The following is a 17,175-nucleotide window of genomic DNA, read 5'->3' on the forward strand; positions in this document are numbered from 1 at the left end:
GTATTATAGACACTATGTCCTGGGATTTACTATGGTCTATGTAGAAGAACCCCTTACAGTATTATAGACACTATGTCCTGGGAACCCCTTACCTTCTAATACTCTTGTGTAGCTGGTGAGCGTCATAGAGCGAAACATGTGCGTGTTCGTGATAGTCTCAGCTTTTTATAGATAGCTTTGATAGCTTTAATAGTTTGTAGCTCAAACCATTCAGACTCTATAGACGTTTCTGTATAAAAGACCCGGCCCCGGGCCCCTTCGGGATCCGCTCTTGTCTCACAAACACCGCTCTAGCTAAGCTCCCGTTAATCACACAGACTACACATCATTGGTATCTACGGATACATGTTAAATAGACTAATCAGATGGTAGAACCCAGAAGTGTGTAGCTCAAACACACACTGTTTAAAATGGGTTAGAAGTCTAAAGATGCCCCGGCGATACGGTGGGACTCATTGGGTTAAAACATTTTGTCAACCCTATCTTTTATCTACTTCAACAGCAGACAGCACTCATAAACCTGTTTATGATGTGTCTACTCCTATTTGAACTAGCTATTTTCCTTTCTGAACAAATATATAACTATAAGCATCCTTTGTCTGTTTTGGAGAGCAGACTTAAAATCCGACAGGCCGGTTTACAGGACACAGATTTAGTCTAGCCAAGGACTAAGATGCACTTGCAATGGAGAATCTCAGTTGAACATGCCTTTTAGTCCAGAACTATAGGCTTAGTCCATGTCTGAGAAAACAACCCAACAAGTATAACAAAACGCACCACTCACCACCTCAAATAACCTCTGAACCCTCCTCCACAGGTAAGACATACACCATGATTGGTCGGGACTGCTCCACACAGAGCCTGGGTGTGGCTCCCTGCGCCATCTCCTGGCTCTTCAAGCTCATCGAGGAACGCAAGGAGAAGGCCGGGGCACGCTTCTCGGTCCGCGTGTCCGCCGTGGAGATCTCCGGCCGGGACGAGGCGCTGACCGACCTGCTGTCCAATGTGTCCACAGAGAGCCTGCAGGATGGCCAGTCTCCGGGGGTGTACCTGCGCGAGGACCCCATCTGCGGGTCACAGGTATGGAGCTGGTTGGCTAGTGGGAGTGTGTGTGTGTGCGCTTTGGGTGGGGAATTCTAGAGAAAGCTTTTTAATAGTTTGTGACAGACCTAGCATAGGCTATGTTCAGCTGTATTCTGACTTAATAGCTTGAATTTTTGCTTACGTTGTGTGCTCCTTTCTCAACAATAAATCACCTGTCATTGAATGCTTCAATTCTTTAGCTACCTGGGCTCTTATGATGCCGCTTCCATCTGACCTCCTCAGACAACCTCTCTCCCTCCCTGGACCCTCTCTCTCACCTCTCCCTCCCTTTGTGTGCATATCTGACCCCCTGATCACCCAGGAGACTCCCTCCGCCGGGCCAGAAATGTGTGCTGTTCGCCCAATTAGCTAGACCCTTCTAATGCAGTCTCTTTTCATCTCTCTCATTTCACTCGCCCCCCCCCCTCTCTTCTTTTCTTTCTTTATGTCTATGGCTGTCTGTCTTTATTTCCCTATCCATCTCTCCCATGTTCTTTTCTCACCTATTTGTGTCTCCCTCTCGCTTTCATTCTCGTTCATTCTGTGTCTGTGTGGGAGTCTCTTACTCTCTTTATTCATCTCCCAGTTTCTCTTCCTCTCTGTCTTTACCTTTCTAGCAACTCTCTCTGTACCTCCCCCTTTCTCTCTCGTGCTCTCTCTCTGTATTTATTTCTCTCTCGCTCTCTCAATTTAATTCAAAGGGTTTTATTGGCATGAAAAGCTTTTAAAACACCAAGAACAGTAGGAGGTACAGTACTAGTCTCAGTAGTATTAGTATGAGTAGTCTCTTTTCCTCTCTTTTGTTCAGTCTCCCTCATTTTTCATCTCTCTTCCCCTCTCAGCTACAGAACCAGAGTGAGTTGCGTGCGGCCACTGCAGAGCGGGCAGCCTACTTTCTGGACGCAGCCCTGGAGGCACGAAGCACCAGCCGCCCTCACTGCGATGAGGAGGAGAGGAGAAACTCCCACATGCTCTTCACCCTCCATATCTACCAGTACCGCATGGAGAAGAGCGCCAAAGGAGGAAGTGAGTAGGGTGCCCATGGCTGTGTGTTGGGGGAGAAGTTGGGGATGGTTGGTCTGGTGTGTGCACTTAGTAGACCTGGGTCAAATAGGTATTTGTTTTCTTTCAAATACTTGGTTTATATATATACTGCTTGGTTTGACTTGCCTGGCACTATTCAACCAATGGAATAGCCCAGATAGTGTAAACTCACTAGAGCAAACTGGGCAAGCAAAACTTTTTCTAGCGAGTTAATTTGACATTCAATGCGCAATCTACCTGTGTATGAATTTCATCAGTCATCAGAGGTTACATAATGAAGGTGGATGATAGTTTAAATATGATGTCTTGTTCATGTGATGACAGTTAAATATGTCTTGTTCATGTGATGACAGTTACATATGATGTCTTGTTCATGTGATGACAGTTAAATATGTCTTGTTCATGTGATGACAGTTACATATGATGTCTTGTTCATGTGATGACAGTTAAATATGATGTCTTGTTCATGTGATGATACTTACATATGATGTCTTGTTCATGTGATGATTGTTACATATGATATCTTGTTCATGTGATGATAGTTACATATGATGTCTTGTTCATGTCATGATAGTTACATATGATGTCTTGTTCAAGTGATGATAGTTACATATGATGTCTTGTTCATGTGATGATTGTTACATATGATATCTTGTTCATGTGATGATAGTTACATATGATGTCTTGTTCATGTCATGATAGTTACATATGATGTCTTGTTCAAGTGATGATAGTTACATATGATGTCTTGTTCATGTGATGACAGTTTTCCAACTAAATATGATGTCTTGTTCATGTGATGACAGTTACATATGATGTTTTGTTCATGTGATGACAGTTACATATGATGTCTTGTTCATGTGATGATAGTTACATATGATGTCTTGTTCAAGTGATGATAGTTACATATGATGTCTTGTTCAAGTGATGATAGTTACATATGATGTCTTGTTCATGTGATGACAGTTTTCCAACTAAATATGATGTCTTGTTCATGTGATGATAGTTAAATATGATGTCTTGTTCATGTGATGACAGTTACATATGATGTCTTGTTCATGTGATGACAGTTACATATGATGTCTTGTTCATGTGATGACAGTTACATATGATGTCTTGTTCATGTGATGACAGTTACATATGATGTCTTGTTCATGTGATGATAGTTACATATGATGTCTTGTTCATGTGATGACAGTTACAAATGATGTCTTGTTCATGTGATGACAGTTTTCCAACTAAATATGATGTCTTGTTCATGTGATGACAGTTACATATGATGTCTTGTTCATGTGATGACAGTTACATATGATGTCTTGTTCATGTGATGTTAAATATTGATCTGTAGCTCCACATTGACCACCATATTGATGCAGATAAACCATTGAAAGATAATGGTGTCTTTAATTTGCTCGACGCTCAAAGGATCCACTCTGATCAGCACAATGAAAAACCCTTGCCCTTTTATCTGGAGAACATATTTCACATGCATCATTAGTATGTTAAGACCTGCTGGAAAGGCTAGGCCATCCAGCAAGTCTATTATCTCTCTCTCCTGCTCTTCCTCTCTCTCGCTCTTCCTCCCTCTTTTCCTCCAATCCAACTTGTATTAATTAGCTTCATTTGGAGTTGCTGATAAGGCCTTAACAGGAATACTAACAAGGAAGGCTAGCTCATTTTCATTATACGCTGCCCTAGCCTACCTGTCATCGCCGCATCCTCTACATTAGCTGCTGTCATTAGTATTTCACACTCCTGTCGCTGCAATGCGGGGGTAGACACGGCACACGCTGTCCGGAGCCAGAATACATTTCAATAGGTAATGAGGCTTGAGTCCTCTTTCTGCGAATGTTTATAGAGCGGCACATAAAAGGGGAGGCTAGTTTGCATTCCCGGGATTGTAAATCCTGCTGACGCTAGGTTAATCTTCAGCCCCAGCACTGTATTAAATCAGGACACCGTTCGTATTACTCTTAATGATATGAGTCAGAGTTTTCATACCACTGACCTAGATGAGCTCAAATGGGAAGGAATCTGTCCTCTCAAACATAACTTTGTCTTTTATCTGTGAGCAGTTAGCCTCCGAAAGTGCGAGCCTTTTTGATTGTCACTTCTGAGCCGACTGTCCATAACTCTTGATTCATAGATGCACACGGCGAGGCAAGGCATAACGTGACCACGCCCAGAGTAGGGTACAGCCGTAGGGTACTCCCTTCACTCCTTTGCTAAATTGCCTACTTTAATCATAACCCGACAACGGCTGTTTTTTTTAAACATTCTATAAACATTTTGTATATGCTTGGTTGGTCATTTTAATATAATTCCATGTTGTCTTAATCAACAAATGACATCATACCAAAAAACACTTGAATTCTAAACGTAAAAATATTAGCATGAACAGATAAACTGTCTGTCACGTCCTGACCATGGTAAGCTGTTATTTTCTATGGTAGAGTAGGTCAGGGCGTCGCCAGTGCACCTGCACAGCCCAGTTCGTCCTGTGCCAGCGACCCGCCCTTGCCGGACTAAAGTAAGCATCCAGCCAGGACGGGTTGTGCCAGCCATAAGCTCCAGACCTGCAGTGCGCCTCCACGGCCCAGTATACCCTGTGCCTGCTCTGCTCACCCGGCCTTCAGCGACGTTCCCTAGTCCAGAGCTCTCAGCGACGTTCCTAAGTCCGGAGCCTCCAGCGACGTTCCCTAGTCCGGTGAGACCTGTTCCAGCTCCACGTACGAAGCCTCCAGTGATGATCCATGGCCCGGAGCCTGTAGGGATAATCCATGGCAAGAAGCCAGTAGGGATGATCCATGGCCCGGAGCCTGTTGAGATGACCCATGGCACGAAGCCTACAGTGATAATCCATGGCCCGGAGCCTCCAGTGATGATCCATGGCACAAAGCCTCCAGTGGTGATCCAAAGCGCGGAGCCTGCAGTGATGTTCCATGGCATGGAGCCTGTAGTGACGGTCCCCAGTCCTGAACCTCTTGAGACGGTCCCCAGTCCGGAACCTCCTGAGACGGTCTACAGTCCGGAATCTCCTGAGACGGCCTGCAGTCCGGAACCTCCTGAGACGGTCTACAGTCCGGGAACCTCCTGAGAAGGCCTACAGTCCGGAACCTCCTGAGACGGCCTGCAGTCCGGAACCTCCTGAGACGGTTCTGGGTACTGCACCAGAGCCGCCATAGACACTTGTTACCCTCCATACCCTCCCTTTTGTTTTTTTTGTTTTTTAAAGTTTTTTATTTGCATTCGCAGTCTGCACCTTGGGGGGGGTACTGTCACGTCCTGACCATGGTAAAACTGTTATTTTCTATGGTAGAGTAGGTCAGGGCGTGACAGGGGGTTTTCTAGTTTAGTTTTTCTATGTTGTTATGTTCTAGTTTTGTATTTCTATGTTGGGTTGTTCTAGTTTTTGTATTTCTATGTTGCGTTGTTCTAGTTTTTGTATTTCTATGTTGTGCTTTGTTTGAGATGATCTCCAATTAGAGGCAGCTGGTCATCGTTGTTTCTAATTGGAGGTCATATTTAAGTTGGTGTTTGTCCCACCTGGGTTCGTGGGAGATTAATTTAGAGTTGTGTATGTTTCACCTCTGCGTCACGGTTTGTTGTTTTTTGTCTTTCAGTTTATTTATGTATTGCATAGTTTCACAGTGTAAATAAAAATGTGGAACGACACACACGCTGCACCTTGGTCCGCTCATTCCTACGACAGCCGTGACACTGTCGCATTATCAGTCAAAGAGCCTTTCCTAACAGATTTCCTCCAACTATCTAACTAACCCTGCTTTTAAGATGCCGAAAAGCTGTTGCATATTGTTTTTGTTTGAACAATAGTAAGAGAAAAAACCACCAAATTAAGTTTCATCAACTTCCCAAGGACCAGGTTAGACAAATCTCATGGTTTCAGGCTATTATGACGCAATGTTGATGGAAAGCTGTAGGCTCCGGTTACTCAATACATTTATATGTGTGTTCGAAGCACTTCATGACTGATAAATTCGTAACACTTCTTTGTATCTAACTAGCTATGGGCATTGCATAAAGATTGCTAGTCATCCATCCAAATAACAGCTATAATATTCTTCTGCATTTGGCTATTTATGCAAACCTGGAGATTCCGCTGGCTTCGGATATTTGGTAGGGTTGTCTCCCCAGCTGGTCTGCGGCAAGTTGAAAGGACATATAGGCAAGCCAACAAGAATCAACTTTTCTAAATACTTAGACCGTCCAAGGGCAGGCAAAGACTGGAAGTAGTTACTTGACATATCTAAGACTAGCGAATTAGATCGAGATGAAGTTCTCTCGATAGCCAGACAGCTAACGTCAGCTAACCGGTGAAAAAGCTAGGGGTAAACAAACAGTGATGTAAGTATAATACAACAGCTTTCCTAGCTTTACTGTCAGTTTTAGCAGGTCGGGTAACACATTAGTGGCAGAATAAGTATCATGCAAATAATTTGTTGTTGTGACAGCCAAGTACAGTGCCTTCGGAAAGTATTCAGAGCCCTTGACTTTTTCCACATTTTCTTACGTTAGCCTTATTCTAAAATGTATTAAATAAAAAAAATCCTCAGCAATCGACACACAATACCCCATAATGACAAAGCGAAAACAGGTTTTTAGACATTTTTGCAAATGTATTAAAAATAAACAACATAAATAACTTATTTACATAAGTATTCAGACCCTTTGCTATGATACTCGATATCCTGTTTCCATTGATCATCCTTGAGATGTTTCTACAAATTGATTGGAGTCCACCTGTGGTAAATTCAATTGATTGGACATGATTTGGAAAGGCACACCTTTCTACATAAGGTCCCACAGTTGACAGTTCATGTCAGAGCAAAAACCAAGCCATGAGGTCGAAGGAATTGTCCATAGAGCTCTGAGAAAGGATTATATCAAAGCACAAATCTGGGGAAGGGTACCAAAAAATGTCTGCAGCATTGAAAGTCCCCGAGAACACAGTGGCCTCCATCATTCTTAAACGGAAGAAGTTTGGAACCACCAAGACTTTTCCTAGAACTGAGCAATCGGGGGAGAAGTGCTTTGGTCAGGGAGGTGACCAAGAACCGAATGGTCACTCTGACAGAGCTCTAGAGTTCCTTCCGGAAGAACAACCATCTCTGCAGCACTTCAGCAATCAGGCCTTTATGATAGAGTGGCCAGACGGAAACCACTCCTCAGTAAAAGGCACATGACAGCCTGCTTGTAGTTTGCCAAAATGCACCTAAAGTCTCTCAGACCATGAGAAACAAAATTCTCTGGTCTGATGAAACCAAGATTGAACTCTTTGGCCTGAATGCCAAATGTCACGTCTGGAGGAAACCTGGCACCATCCATACGGGGAAGCATGGTGGTGGCAGCATCATGCTGTGGGGATGTTTTTCAGCGGCAGGGACTGGGAGACTAGTCAGGATCGAGGGAAAGATGAATGGAGCAAAGTACAGAGAGGTCCTTGATGAAAACCTGTTCAGGACCTCAGACTGGGGCGAAGGTTAATCTTCCAAGAGGACAACAACCTTAAGCACACAGCCAAGACAATGCAGCAGTGGCTTCGGCACAAGTCTATGAATGTCTTTGACTGACCCAGCCAGAGCCCGGACATGAACCCGATCGAACATCTCTGGCGAGACCTGAAAATAGCTGTGCAGCAACGCTCCCCATCCAACCTGACAGAGCTTGAGAGGATCTGCAGAGAAGAATTGGAAAACTCCCCAAATACAGGTGTGCCAAGCCTGTAGTGTCATATCCAAGAAGACTCAAGGCTGTAATCGCTGCCAAAGGTGCTTCAACAAAGTACTGATTAAAGGTCTGAATACTTATGTAAATGTGATATTTCATGTTTTTATTTTTAATGAATTTGCAAACATTTATAAAAACCTGTTTTTGCTTTGTCATTATGGGGTATTGTGTGTAGATTGACGAAGGGAAAATAACTATGTAATTCATTTTAGAATAATGCTGTAACCTAACAAAATGTGGGAAAAGTCAAGGGGTCTGAATACTTTCTGAAGGCACTGTATGTTAATAACGACAAGTGAAGCTGCTGAAAACATTTATTGAAACAACAACAAAAAGTGTCAGTAATTTGCTGAGGATGACGCCAAAGTTAGGCTAATTACATGGGAGTAAGGGGCGTACCCTACTCGGGGGTGTGGTCACGTTAAGCCACACCTCGCCGTGTGTATCTATTGGGCCACCTCTGTCAGGCCCCTATGTCTTTTTCATTGTGTGCCACTTAAAATCCCTGCTGTGCTCAGTGGGCTCAGTGCCCCCTGAAAGTGTCATTCAGTGTATCGGTCATTTAGCACAAAGCTAAATGTGGGGATGTGAAGTTTGAAGTGGTCCATTCAATGTGAACTCCTAAGCTGTTTTTTTTGGTGCTCTAATGAAAGTTCAGGTTTTATAATTTACCATCTCTCCTCTTTTTCTCTCAATTTCCCTCTCTGACACACTCTCTCTCTCTCTCTCTGTCTCTCTCTCTCTCTCTCTCTCTCTCTTTCTGTCTGTCTCTGTTGTTTTCTCTCTCTCTCATAAAGTGTCTGGCGGCCGCAGTCGTCTGCACCTGCTGGATCTGGGCAGCTGTGAGACAGACATAAGTCGGACCCGGGAAGGAGGTGGAGGCCAGTGTCTGTCGCTCTCTGCTCTGGGAAACGTCATCCTCGCCCTGGCCAATGGGGCCAAGCACGTACCCTACAGGTATGTCTGAAAATGAGGGACAAACGCTAATGAATAATGATTTTTTACGTACCCTACAGGTATGTCTGAAAACGAGGGACAAAAGCTCTTGAATATTATAATTTTTTCACGTACCCTACAGGTATGTCTGAAACGAGGGACAAACACATTCAGATGCTCGTGAATAATAGTTTTTTACACAATGCCAATCTGAATGTGTCTGTATTATGTCTGTGTGTCTGGCTTTGTGTCATGGCCTTTTTATCTCTCTCCGTTATTCTTCCCACCTCACAGGAAAAATCTATGAAGCCCTATTAGCCTGTTTGGATGAGAGAGAAGTTGATGGAATTAGAGAAGCACCAACGTGGGAAATTATTGACAGTGTTATGGTTCAGGGAAAGGGTGTATTCCGGCGTCAATGAGATGAGGGGGTTTGGATTGTAATATAGAAGATTTAGTCTGTGAAAAGGAATATGTGAAATGAGATTTTTTTACTTGAGTCTCAGACAAGATCAGCTTTATTTATACACATTATAGAGTAGGGTGGGCTTAATGAAAATGTTTATTGTCTATTTAAAACTAGCTTTCATGGACCTTTCACACATTGCCCTACTTACAGACAGAACATGAGAAGGTAGTTGAAACGGAAAGTGGTAGTTGAAAATGGTAAATGAGATCTCGTTCCCGCTGCCTTTTGCCTGTCTATGCCTAATCCTTTGGTACAATTAGGAGTGGTTGCTGTGATCCTGGGAGGTTTAGAGGGGAGTGGGTTACGGCTACAAGGATCTGGTGCTGGTCTTTTTTGGGGGGCTAACGAGGGGATTTTTGATGTATTATTCAGGGATAGCAAGCTCACCATGTTACTGAGGGAATCTCTGGGCAACATCAACTGCCGAACCACCATGATAGCACACATCTCTGACTCACCAACCAATTACATGGAGACGCTCACCACCGTGCAGCTGGCCTCGCGTATCCACCGCATGAGGAAGAAGAAATCCAAGGTAGTAACATTTCAACAAGCTATTTCAAGGCTTCCTACTGGGGAAAAAAACTGGTTGAATCAATGCTGTTTCCAAATAATTTCAACCAAAAAATTCAGTGTGATGGCGTTGAATCAATGTGGAAAACTGATTGGATTTGCAAAAAGTCATCAACGTAAGGGAATTTTGTATTTTTTTAAACCTAAACCTAATTAAAACCTACATTTTAACCTAAATCCAATGTCAGGTTGACATTTTTGGTTGATTTCACATTGAATTCACATTAGTTGACAACTCAACCAAAATGTAAATCAAAACTAGATGTTGAACTGACGTCTGTGCCCAGTGGGTTTTGTTTGAATTAAAGTGTGTGTGAGAGTGCGGTCATCTGAATCCAGAATGTGTACGTGAGTATTGGGTCTTGCATCCATTAAGATTTGGATCAATAAATTCATATTACATTCTTTGCATGGTCTTCATAGATACAGACTTTATTCCTCAAGCAGCCTTTGGTATCACTCCATTAGAGAATGTCTGAATTGTTTGAAGGATTTCCCAGGGTAATAATGACTCTGCCATAAAAATAATTAAATCTATAAAGTTCATCTGTATTTCTTCCAAAGGAAGGGCTGTTACAGCGATACTTTTTTCAGTGTTTTATGCCATGTAATCAATACTAAAGAGAATCCAATGTATGCCCTGAGATTTGGAAAGCATACCTTCAACATAATTAGGCAGATTGACAGCATGTATTTATATTTTATAGATCAGTACACCATAGGATACATAAAATGATTTTTACATACATTTTCATGTAGCCTTTGGTTTGCACTTTTAACCTCGAATGGTATTGACATGTGGTTTCCAATAAATTGGAAGTCTAGGAATTGAACACTGTTTATAATTCAGCTATTGAATCCCTACCGCAGACAAGATTTGAATGTTTGTTCTCTATCCTGCTTATAGTATGCATCCAGCTCCTCTGGTGGTGAGAGTTCCTGCGAGGAGGGACGAATCCGCAAGCCACACTTGAGATCCTTCCACCCACGAACCGTGGCTCTTGACCCCGATATGCCCACATTGCTGTCCAGTGACCCAGACTACTCATCCAGCAGTGAGCACTCCTGCGACACGGTCATCTACATTGGGCCCAGTGGGGCCACCATTTCAGATAGAGAGCTCAGCGACAATGAGGGCCCACCTTCCTTTGTTCCGATCATCCCCTCGCTGAACAGGAAGCGCGGGAAAGACACCCAACGCCCGGAGGTGGAATACTTCAAGTGCGACACGTTTGCTGAGCTCCAAGAGAGACTGGAGTGCATTGATGGCAGCGAGGGCCCAGCTGCCTTCACTGGGGAGGGCAAAGGGGCACAAATAGCCCCAAGGACCAAAAGCCCAGAGGAGGCTGTGTCCCCCAAGACTGTTAAATCCCCCTCTCAAAAGCCCCTCATTAGCACAACAACCACCCACACAGCTCCCACTAAATCTGAGCATGAACATTCCAAATTGTCCTTAGATGGAGGGGTCCCAGAGAGTCACAAACGGACAAGTGCAGATGGGGAGAAAGTTCTGGCCTGCGTGGTTAAGCCCAGCAGGGTTTTGTTGCAAGACTCAGAGCCTGTGGTGCGAGAGAAGGTCTACCTCAACAAAGGGCCTACTGTACCTAAGCCTTCTGCCTCTCCTTCTTTGCCAAGATCTTCCAGAACACCCTCTCAGGGCCTGGATGCTATCTGCCGTGCACCCCCTGTGGGCATGAGTCAGCAGGCCCTAAGGCAAGGACAACATGGGGGGTCCCCGGTCCTGGAGAGGGCTCATCATGGCAGGAGTCCCATGGAGATGAGCCATCTTCGGGCAGCATTGAGGGGCAGATGCCTGGAGAGAGATGTCCTGAGGACCACGATCACCCTGCAGCAACCTGTGGAGCTGAATGGGGAAGACGAGCTGGTGTTCACAGTTGTGGAGGACCTACCCATAGGCCTGGTCCCAGACAATGGGCGGCCCTCCAGCATCATCAGCTTTAACAGTGACTGCTCCCTTCAGGCCCTGGCCTCAGGCTCCCGTCCTGTCAGCATCATTAGCAGCATCAACGATGAGTTTGATGCTTACACGGCTCAAGAGTGTGCATCTGGGGTGAGCTCAGCCTCACAGGAGGAGAAGTTTGCCCATCATGGTAGCAGACAGTCTTCTATTGGCTCCTGGCCGAGTGAAGTGAGCGTGTGCTCGCTGGAGAGCGACGGCACCCATTCAGCAAGTAGATTCTTACAGAGGGCTAAGTGCATGGCACCGGAGAACACCTCCATATTGTCCTCCCCTAGTATATTCCGTAGGGAGCCGTTCTTGCAGCATGGTACCAAGAGCTCCCTAAATGACAGTGGTGTCTGCTTCTCTGAGTTGGACAGTGACCCCGCCACCCCAAGCAAGCTCTCCCTAACTAAGTGCCCACCTTCTCCTGACTCTACCAAAGCATCTCTCAGAGCAAACACTCTAAACACCTCAGCATCTTCTCAGATCCCACACCATGCTGTTCACTCCAGTCTTCCCAGGAAAACCAAGCCTACCTCATCAGTTGCCCCAAGCTGCAGCAGGCAGGAAGGCAAGCAAGATGACCTCTGGTTGCGAGGGGGCGGCCATTCGGATCCTAGAGCGACTGAATCCTCTGTGGCGAATAAGCCACCCAGAAATGGCATGAGTGGCCTCCCTTCCAGGAAGCCAGGAGGAAACAGCAACAGTGTACCTCGACCGCCGAAAGCACAGGTATCCTCCTCGACTCAGAGGGTGGTAGACGGTTGTGAGAAGTCCAGCAGCAAGAAAGCAGAGACCATGAGCAGGATGCCACAGCTCAGGCGAGGCGCCACCACTCTTGGCACAGTGTCAGTCCCCCACAGTTCCCCTGAATCAAAATGGGGCCGCGATGGTACTTCAGGCAGTGGTAGTCTGAGATTCTCCTCTTTGGGAAAGAAGGCAAATGGACAGAAAAGCAGCATGCTTCCAAAGTCCGGCTCTATCTCTCCTCCTGCTCCACCTGTTCGCAAATCAAGCCTTGATCAAAAGACAAGGATAGTCTTATCTCCTAGTGCCTTAAGGGCAGCCAGCGATGCTGCAAGGTCCTCATTGCCTAAAACATCAGTATCCGAGGAGGAATTCGATGTCCGATTCAGAGGGGATTTGTTTAGCTACAAAACATCCAGCTTGAAGGCTGACCATGGCTCAGCTAAGACAGCGTCAAGCCTGAAGACACGAGGAGCGAAAGGCGATTCTGGAAGGTACTATGGTAGCCTAATGTCCTTGGAGAGAAGTGACAGTCTAACCTCAGTGAGGTCCAGACCTGGCCTGTCGAGAGAGAATAGTGGCATTAGTTTAGGAGACAATGGAAAATCCAATAGATCAGTGCCAAAACTTGGGGTTCCCACCTCCACTACTTCCACATCCACTGCTACCTCTCCTCCTTCCTCTACCACCTTTGCGACGACAAGCAAGTTGGGACAGCTCAAAGCTAATGTCAACCCCAGGGCCATAGTTGCCAGTGGATCAAAGGCTAGAACTTTGTCTGCCAGCAGTTCCAAGACCCTTAACTACTCCACCAAATCCGTTGATGCGCCAACCGCACGCAATGCCAGCCTACCTCCAACTGGGAAACCTCCAGCTCGTTCTTTGGCAGGGACCAATGGTAATGGCAAGCCTGGCAGGGGCACTATCATGGGCACCAAGCAGGCCATCCGGGCTGCCAACAGCCGAGTTAGTGAGCTTGTGGCGGGAAGCCCAAGGAAACATCTAAGCAGGGGTTCAGGGGACAATGCCAACGATAGCGGGGCAAGCGTCAGCGGGTCCCCTATCAGCACGCCGCTACCCTCGCCCTATAGCAAGATCACAGCCCCGCGGAGGCCCCAGCGTTACAGCAGCGGGCACGGTAGTGACAATAGCAGTGTGCTCAGTGGGGAGCTTCCACCGGCTATGGGGCGCACTGCGCTCTTCTACCACAGCGGGGGCAGCAGCGGGTATGAGAGCATGATCCGGGACAGCGAGACCACAGGCAGTGCCTCGTCAGCCCACGACTCCATGAGCGAGAGTGGCGTGTCCACCTCTAATAGGAGTAGAGTGTCTAAATCACCCAAGAAGAGAGGCAATGGTGAGTATTAGTTACACTGAGAGAGTTCTGTAACAATATCCAGACATCTATACCACATCAATCACCACTCGTGATCTCATAAAGTTGTACTTGTGAAATAAGTGTTATGTTATTTTATTTAGCGCCCCACAATAATCCAATTGAACAATATACATATTAAAATAGTTATATAACTTTTCTTTGATATCTGTAAAATAAAATATACATACGATATTTTCTCTAGCTTTCTCACTAGTAGATTATTTATATTCTATTGAAAAGCGTTGCTAGGTGACAACCCTGGTGCTCAATACAACATTGCATGCATGCTGAAGCGAGTAAGAATGCATGTATTCATACACTCTAATATCATGTATGAATTTGCCTTGCACATGGATATCTCACATTTATATATCTATTTCTCATAAACCTATGAATATATATTTCGATGTACTCCACCTAGCATTGTCATGAATCTCTATTCAAGTGTAGTATCTGAAGTGACAGCGTATTCGGCTGCAGTGTACACTCATAACAAGAATTATGAGTGTATTCAGATTCATGTGCCCATCCTCCGTAATTCATAACAGCAACAGATAGGGTCTAGTGCCTAATGCATATGTAATCAGTGCTAGCCCAAGGTTATGTGATCCCAGCTGGCTCTATGGAAGTCTGCTATCAGTCTGTATCTTGGCATGTTTTTGCTTCATGCATATTTCAAGGCAGTGCCGCACGTGCTAGGATATTGCTGGTGTGCATATCCAACTCCAATGAACAGCGGTACCCCCACTGATCACTCCCTTCACCCACTTGCTCCAGGCCTCCAGCGGCGCCGTCTCATCCCTGCTCCCCTGCCGGACACCTCCTCCCTGGGCAGAAAGGCTGGCGTACCAGGCCAGTGGGTGGATTTGCCCCCCTTGGGTGGGACCCTAAAAGAGCCCTTCGAGATCAAGGTGTACGAGATCGACGACGTGGAACGGCTGCAGAGGAGGCGAGAGGGTGCCACGGGGACAGAGGTTAGAGATTCTCCATCTGCTTGCTTCTTGGCATTCTAAAGTGGTGTGTGTGTGTGTGCGTGCGTGCGCAGGCGTGCATGTGTATGTACACAAATTAGCCAGACTGTAGACTCCAGAATATTTTGACTTATTTGTGTTGGAATGTTATTTTATTTGCTGTTTTTCCTCTCCTTACTTGCTTAAATGTTGTGCATGTCACACCTATTCACCTTTTAACCTCACCAAAGGACAAAAGGAATTTCCTTCCAGTAATTGTCTACTTTATAAATAACATTTCAAGATCATCATGGCCGCGTAACAGGTATGGCTCCCCTTCGCAGTGGGCTAAAATTAAGGAGGACAGTCCAGTTCATCAGCCTCAACTGAACATGCCCCAGATTAAAAAGCAAGGTTGCCTAAACTGTCTCGAACCCTAAATCCATCCACTACTAAGAGTGACACTAGGGGTGGAGGAAGCCCAATGAGGAAGAGGGGAAACTAGGGGTGGAGGAAGCTCAATGAGGAAGAGGGGAAACTAGGGGTGGAGGAAGCCCAATGAGGAAGAGGGGAAACTAGGGGTGGAGGAAGCCCAATGAGGAAGAGGGGAAACTAGGGGTGGAGGAAGCCCAATGAGGAAGAGGGGAAACTAGGGGTGGAGGAAGCTCAACGAGGAAGAGGGGAAACTAGGGGTGGAGGAAGCTCAATGAGGAAGAGGGGAAACTAGGGGTGGAGGAAGCTCAATGAGGAAGAGGGGAAACTAGGGGTGGAGGAAGCTCAACGAGGAAGAGGGGGAACTAGGGGTAGAGGAAGCTCAACGAGGAAGAGGGAGAACTAGGGTTGGAGGAAGCCCAATGAGGAAGAGGGGAAACTAGGGGTGGAGGAAGCTCAATGAGGAAGAGGGGAAACTAGGGGTGGAGGAAGCTCAACGAGGAAGAGGGGGAACTAGGGGTGGAGGAAGCTCAACGAGGAAGAGGGGGAACTAGGGGTAGAGGAAGCTCAACGAGGAAGAGGGGAAACTAGGGGTAGAGGAAGCTCAACGAGGAAGAGGGAGAACTAGGGTTGGAGGAAGCCCAATGAGGAAGAGGGGAAACTAGGGGTGGAGGAAGCTCAATGAGGAAGAGGGGAAACTAGGGGTGGAGGAAGCTCAATGAGGAAGAGGGGAAACTAGGGGTAGAGGAAGCTCAACGAGGAAGAGGGAGAACTAGGGTTGGAGGAAGCCCAATGAGGAAGAGGGGAAACTAGGGGTGGAGGAAGCTCAACGAGGAAGAGGGGGAACTAGGGGTAGAGGAAGCTCAACGAGGAAGAGGGAGAACTAGGGTTGGAGGAAGCCCAAGGAGGAAGAGGGGAAACTAGGGGTGGAGGATGAATTGTTGGACCTGCTATCTGGGCCCTCGCCTGATTTCTCTTCATGGGCCTCTCCACTCTCCATGCCCACGGGTCATTAACCATTCCCACCAGTGGGACCTAGTCACCCAGTGAATAGTTTAGAACCAAGTTACCCAGCGAAAAGCTTAGGACCCATTCACCCAGCGAATAGTGTAGGAACCAGTCACCCAGCAAATAATGTAGGACCCAGTCATCCAGTGAATAGTGTAGTACCCAGTCATCCAGTGAATAGTGTAGTGGGTAAAATACATCAATTCTGCCTGATGGTGCTTTGATTTATTTTCAATTAGGAAAAGATTATCTTCAATTCGTCTTTTAGAGCCTGTCATCCCGAGCTCCCCAAAATGAACTATTTTAAGTGTGTGTGTGTGCAATGTGCATGTAACTGTGTGTGTGTGTGTGTGTGTGTGTGTGTGTGTGTGTGTGTGTGTGTGTGTGTGTGTGTGTGTGTGTGTGTGTGTGTGTGTGTGTGTGTGTGTGTGTTTGTGTGATTAATTGCATTTCAAAGTGCATCCATTTAGATTGTGTATTATCTTTGCATTAGCGAATGTTAATAATGTATTTTTTTCTGCTCTCTCTCTCATCACGCAGCCATTCCAGGATGTGGAAAAGGTTTGTTCATTAAACTCGATGGATGTGCCTTGATTATTATATCATGTGCTAAAATGGAAGATGTATGAAGCATGGAATTAATTCATTCTGCTATGCCTTGTGAAATAGACACATTATATTGTGGCACAAATGTGTCCAAAAACAAATTTTGTGCAAAGCCAATAGTGCAAAAGCAATTGACCTCCCTTGTAGTGATGAAAACAACAGTTCCAACTAGTAGTTCCTCCAGGATTTTGAGGTGTTTTTTTATTTTGTTTGTGGGCTAAAATACTTGATTTTGCTG

At 45.7% G+C, this 17,175-nt stretch overlaps 1 protein-coding gene across 6 annotated transcripts in view; it reads left to right on the top strand.

The window, feature by feature from the left end:
• The window catches only part of kif26aa (kinesin family member 26Aa), a 163,929-nt gene that overhangs the window by 132,989 nt on the left and 13,765 nt on the right, over positions 1-17,175 (top strand). For 5 of the 6 annotated variants that reach the window (XM_029734282.1, XM_029734279.1, XM_029734281.1 and 2 more), the window contains 7 exons: positions 818-1,080; positions 1,926-2,109; positions 8,673-8,832; positions 9,653-9,815; positions 10,761-13,920; positions 14,719-14,915; positions 16,872-16,892. In XM_029734282.1, coding sequence (XP_029590142.1) covers positions 818-1,080; positions 1,926-2,109; positions 8,673-8,832; positions 9,653-9,815; positions 10,761-13,920; positions 14,719-14,915; positions 16,872-16,892 — 4,148 coding nt within the window. The remainder of the gene's footprint in view (positions 1-817; positions 1,081-1,925; positions 2,110-8,672; positions 8,833-9,652; positions 9,816-10,760; positions 13,921-14,718; positions 14,916-16,871; positions 16,893-17,175) is intronic. The other variant, XM_029734280.1, reaches the window with a different exon arrangement.

The sequence above is a fragment of the Salmo trutta genome, chromosome 35 (genome assembly GCF_901001165.1).
Source record: "Salmo trutta chromosome 35, fSalTru1.1, whole genome shotgun sequence".
Lineage (NCBI taxonomy): Eukaryota > Metazoa > Chordata > Actinopteri > Salmoniformes > Salmonidae > Salmo > Salmo trutta.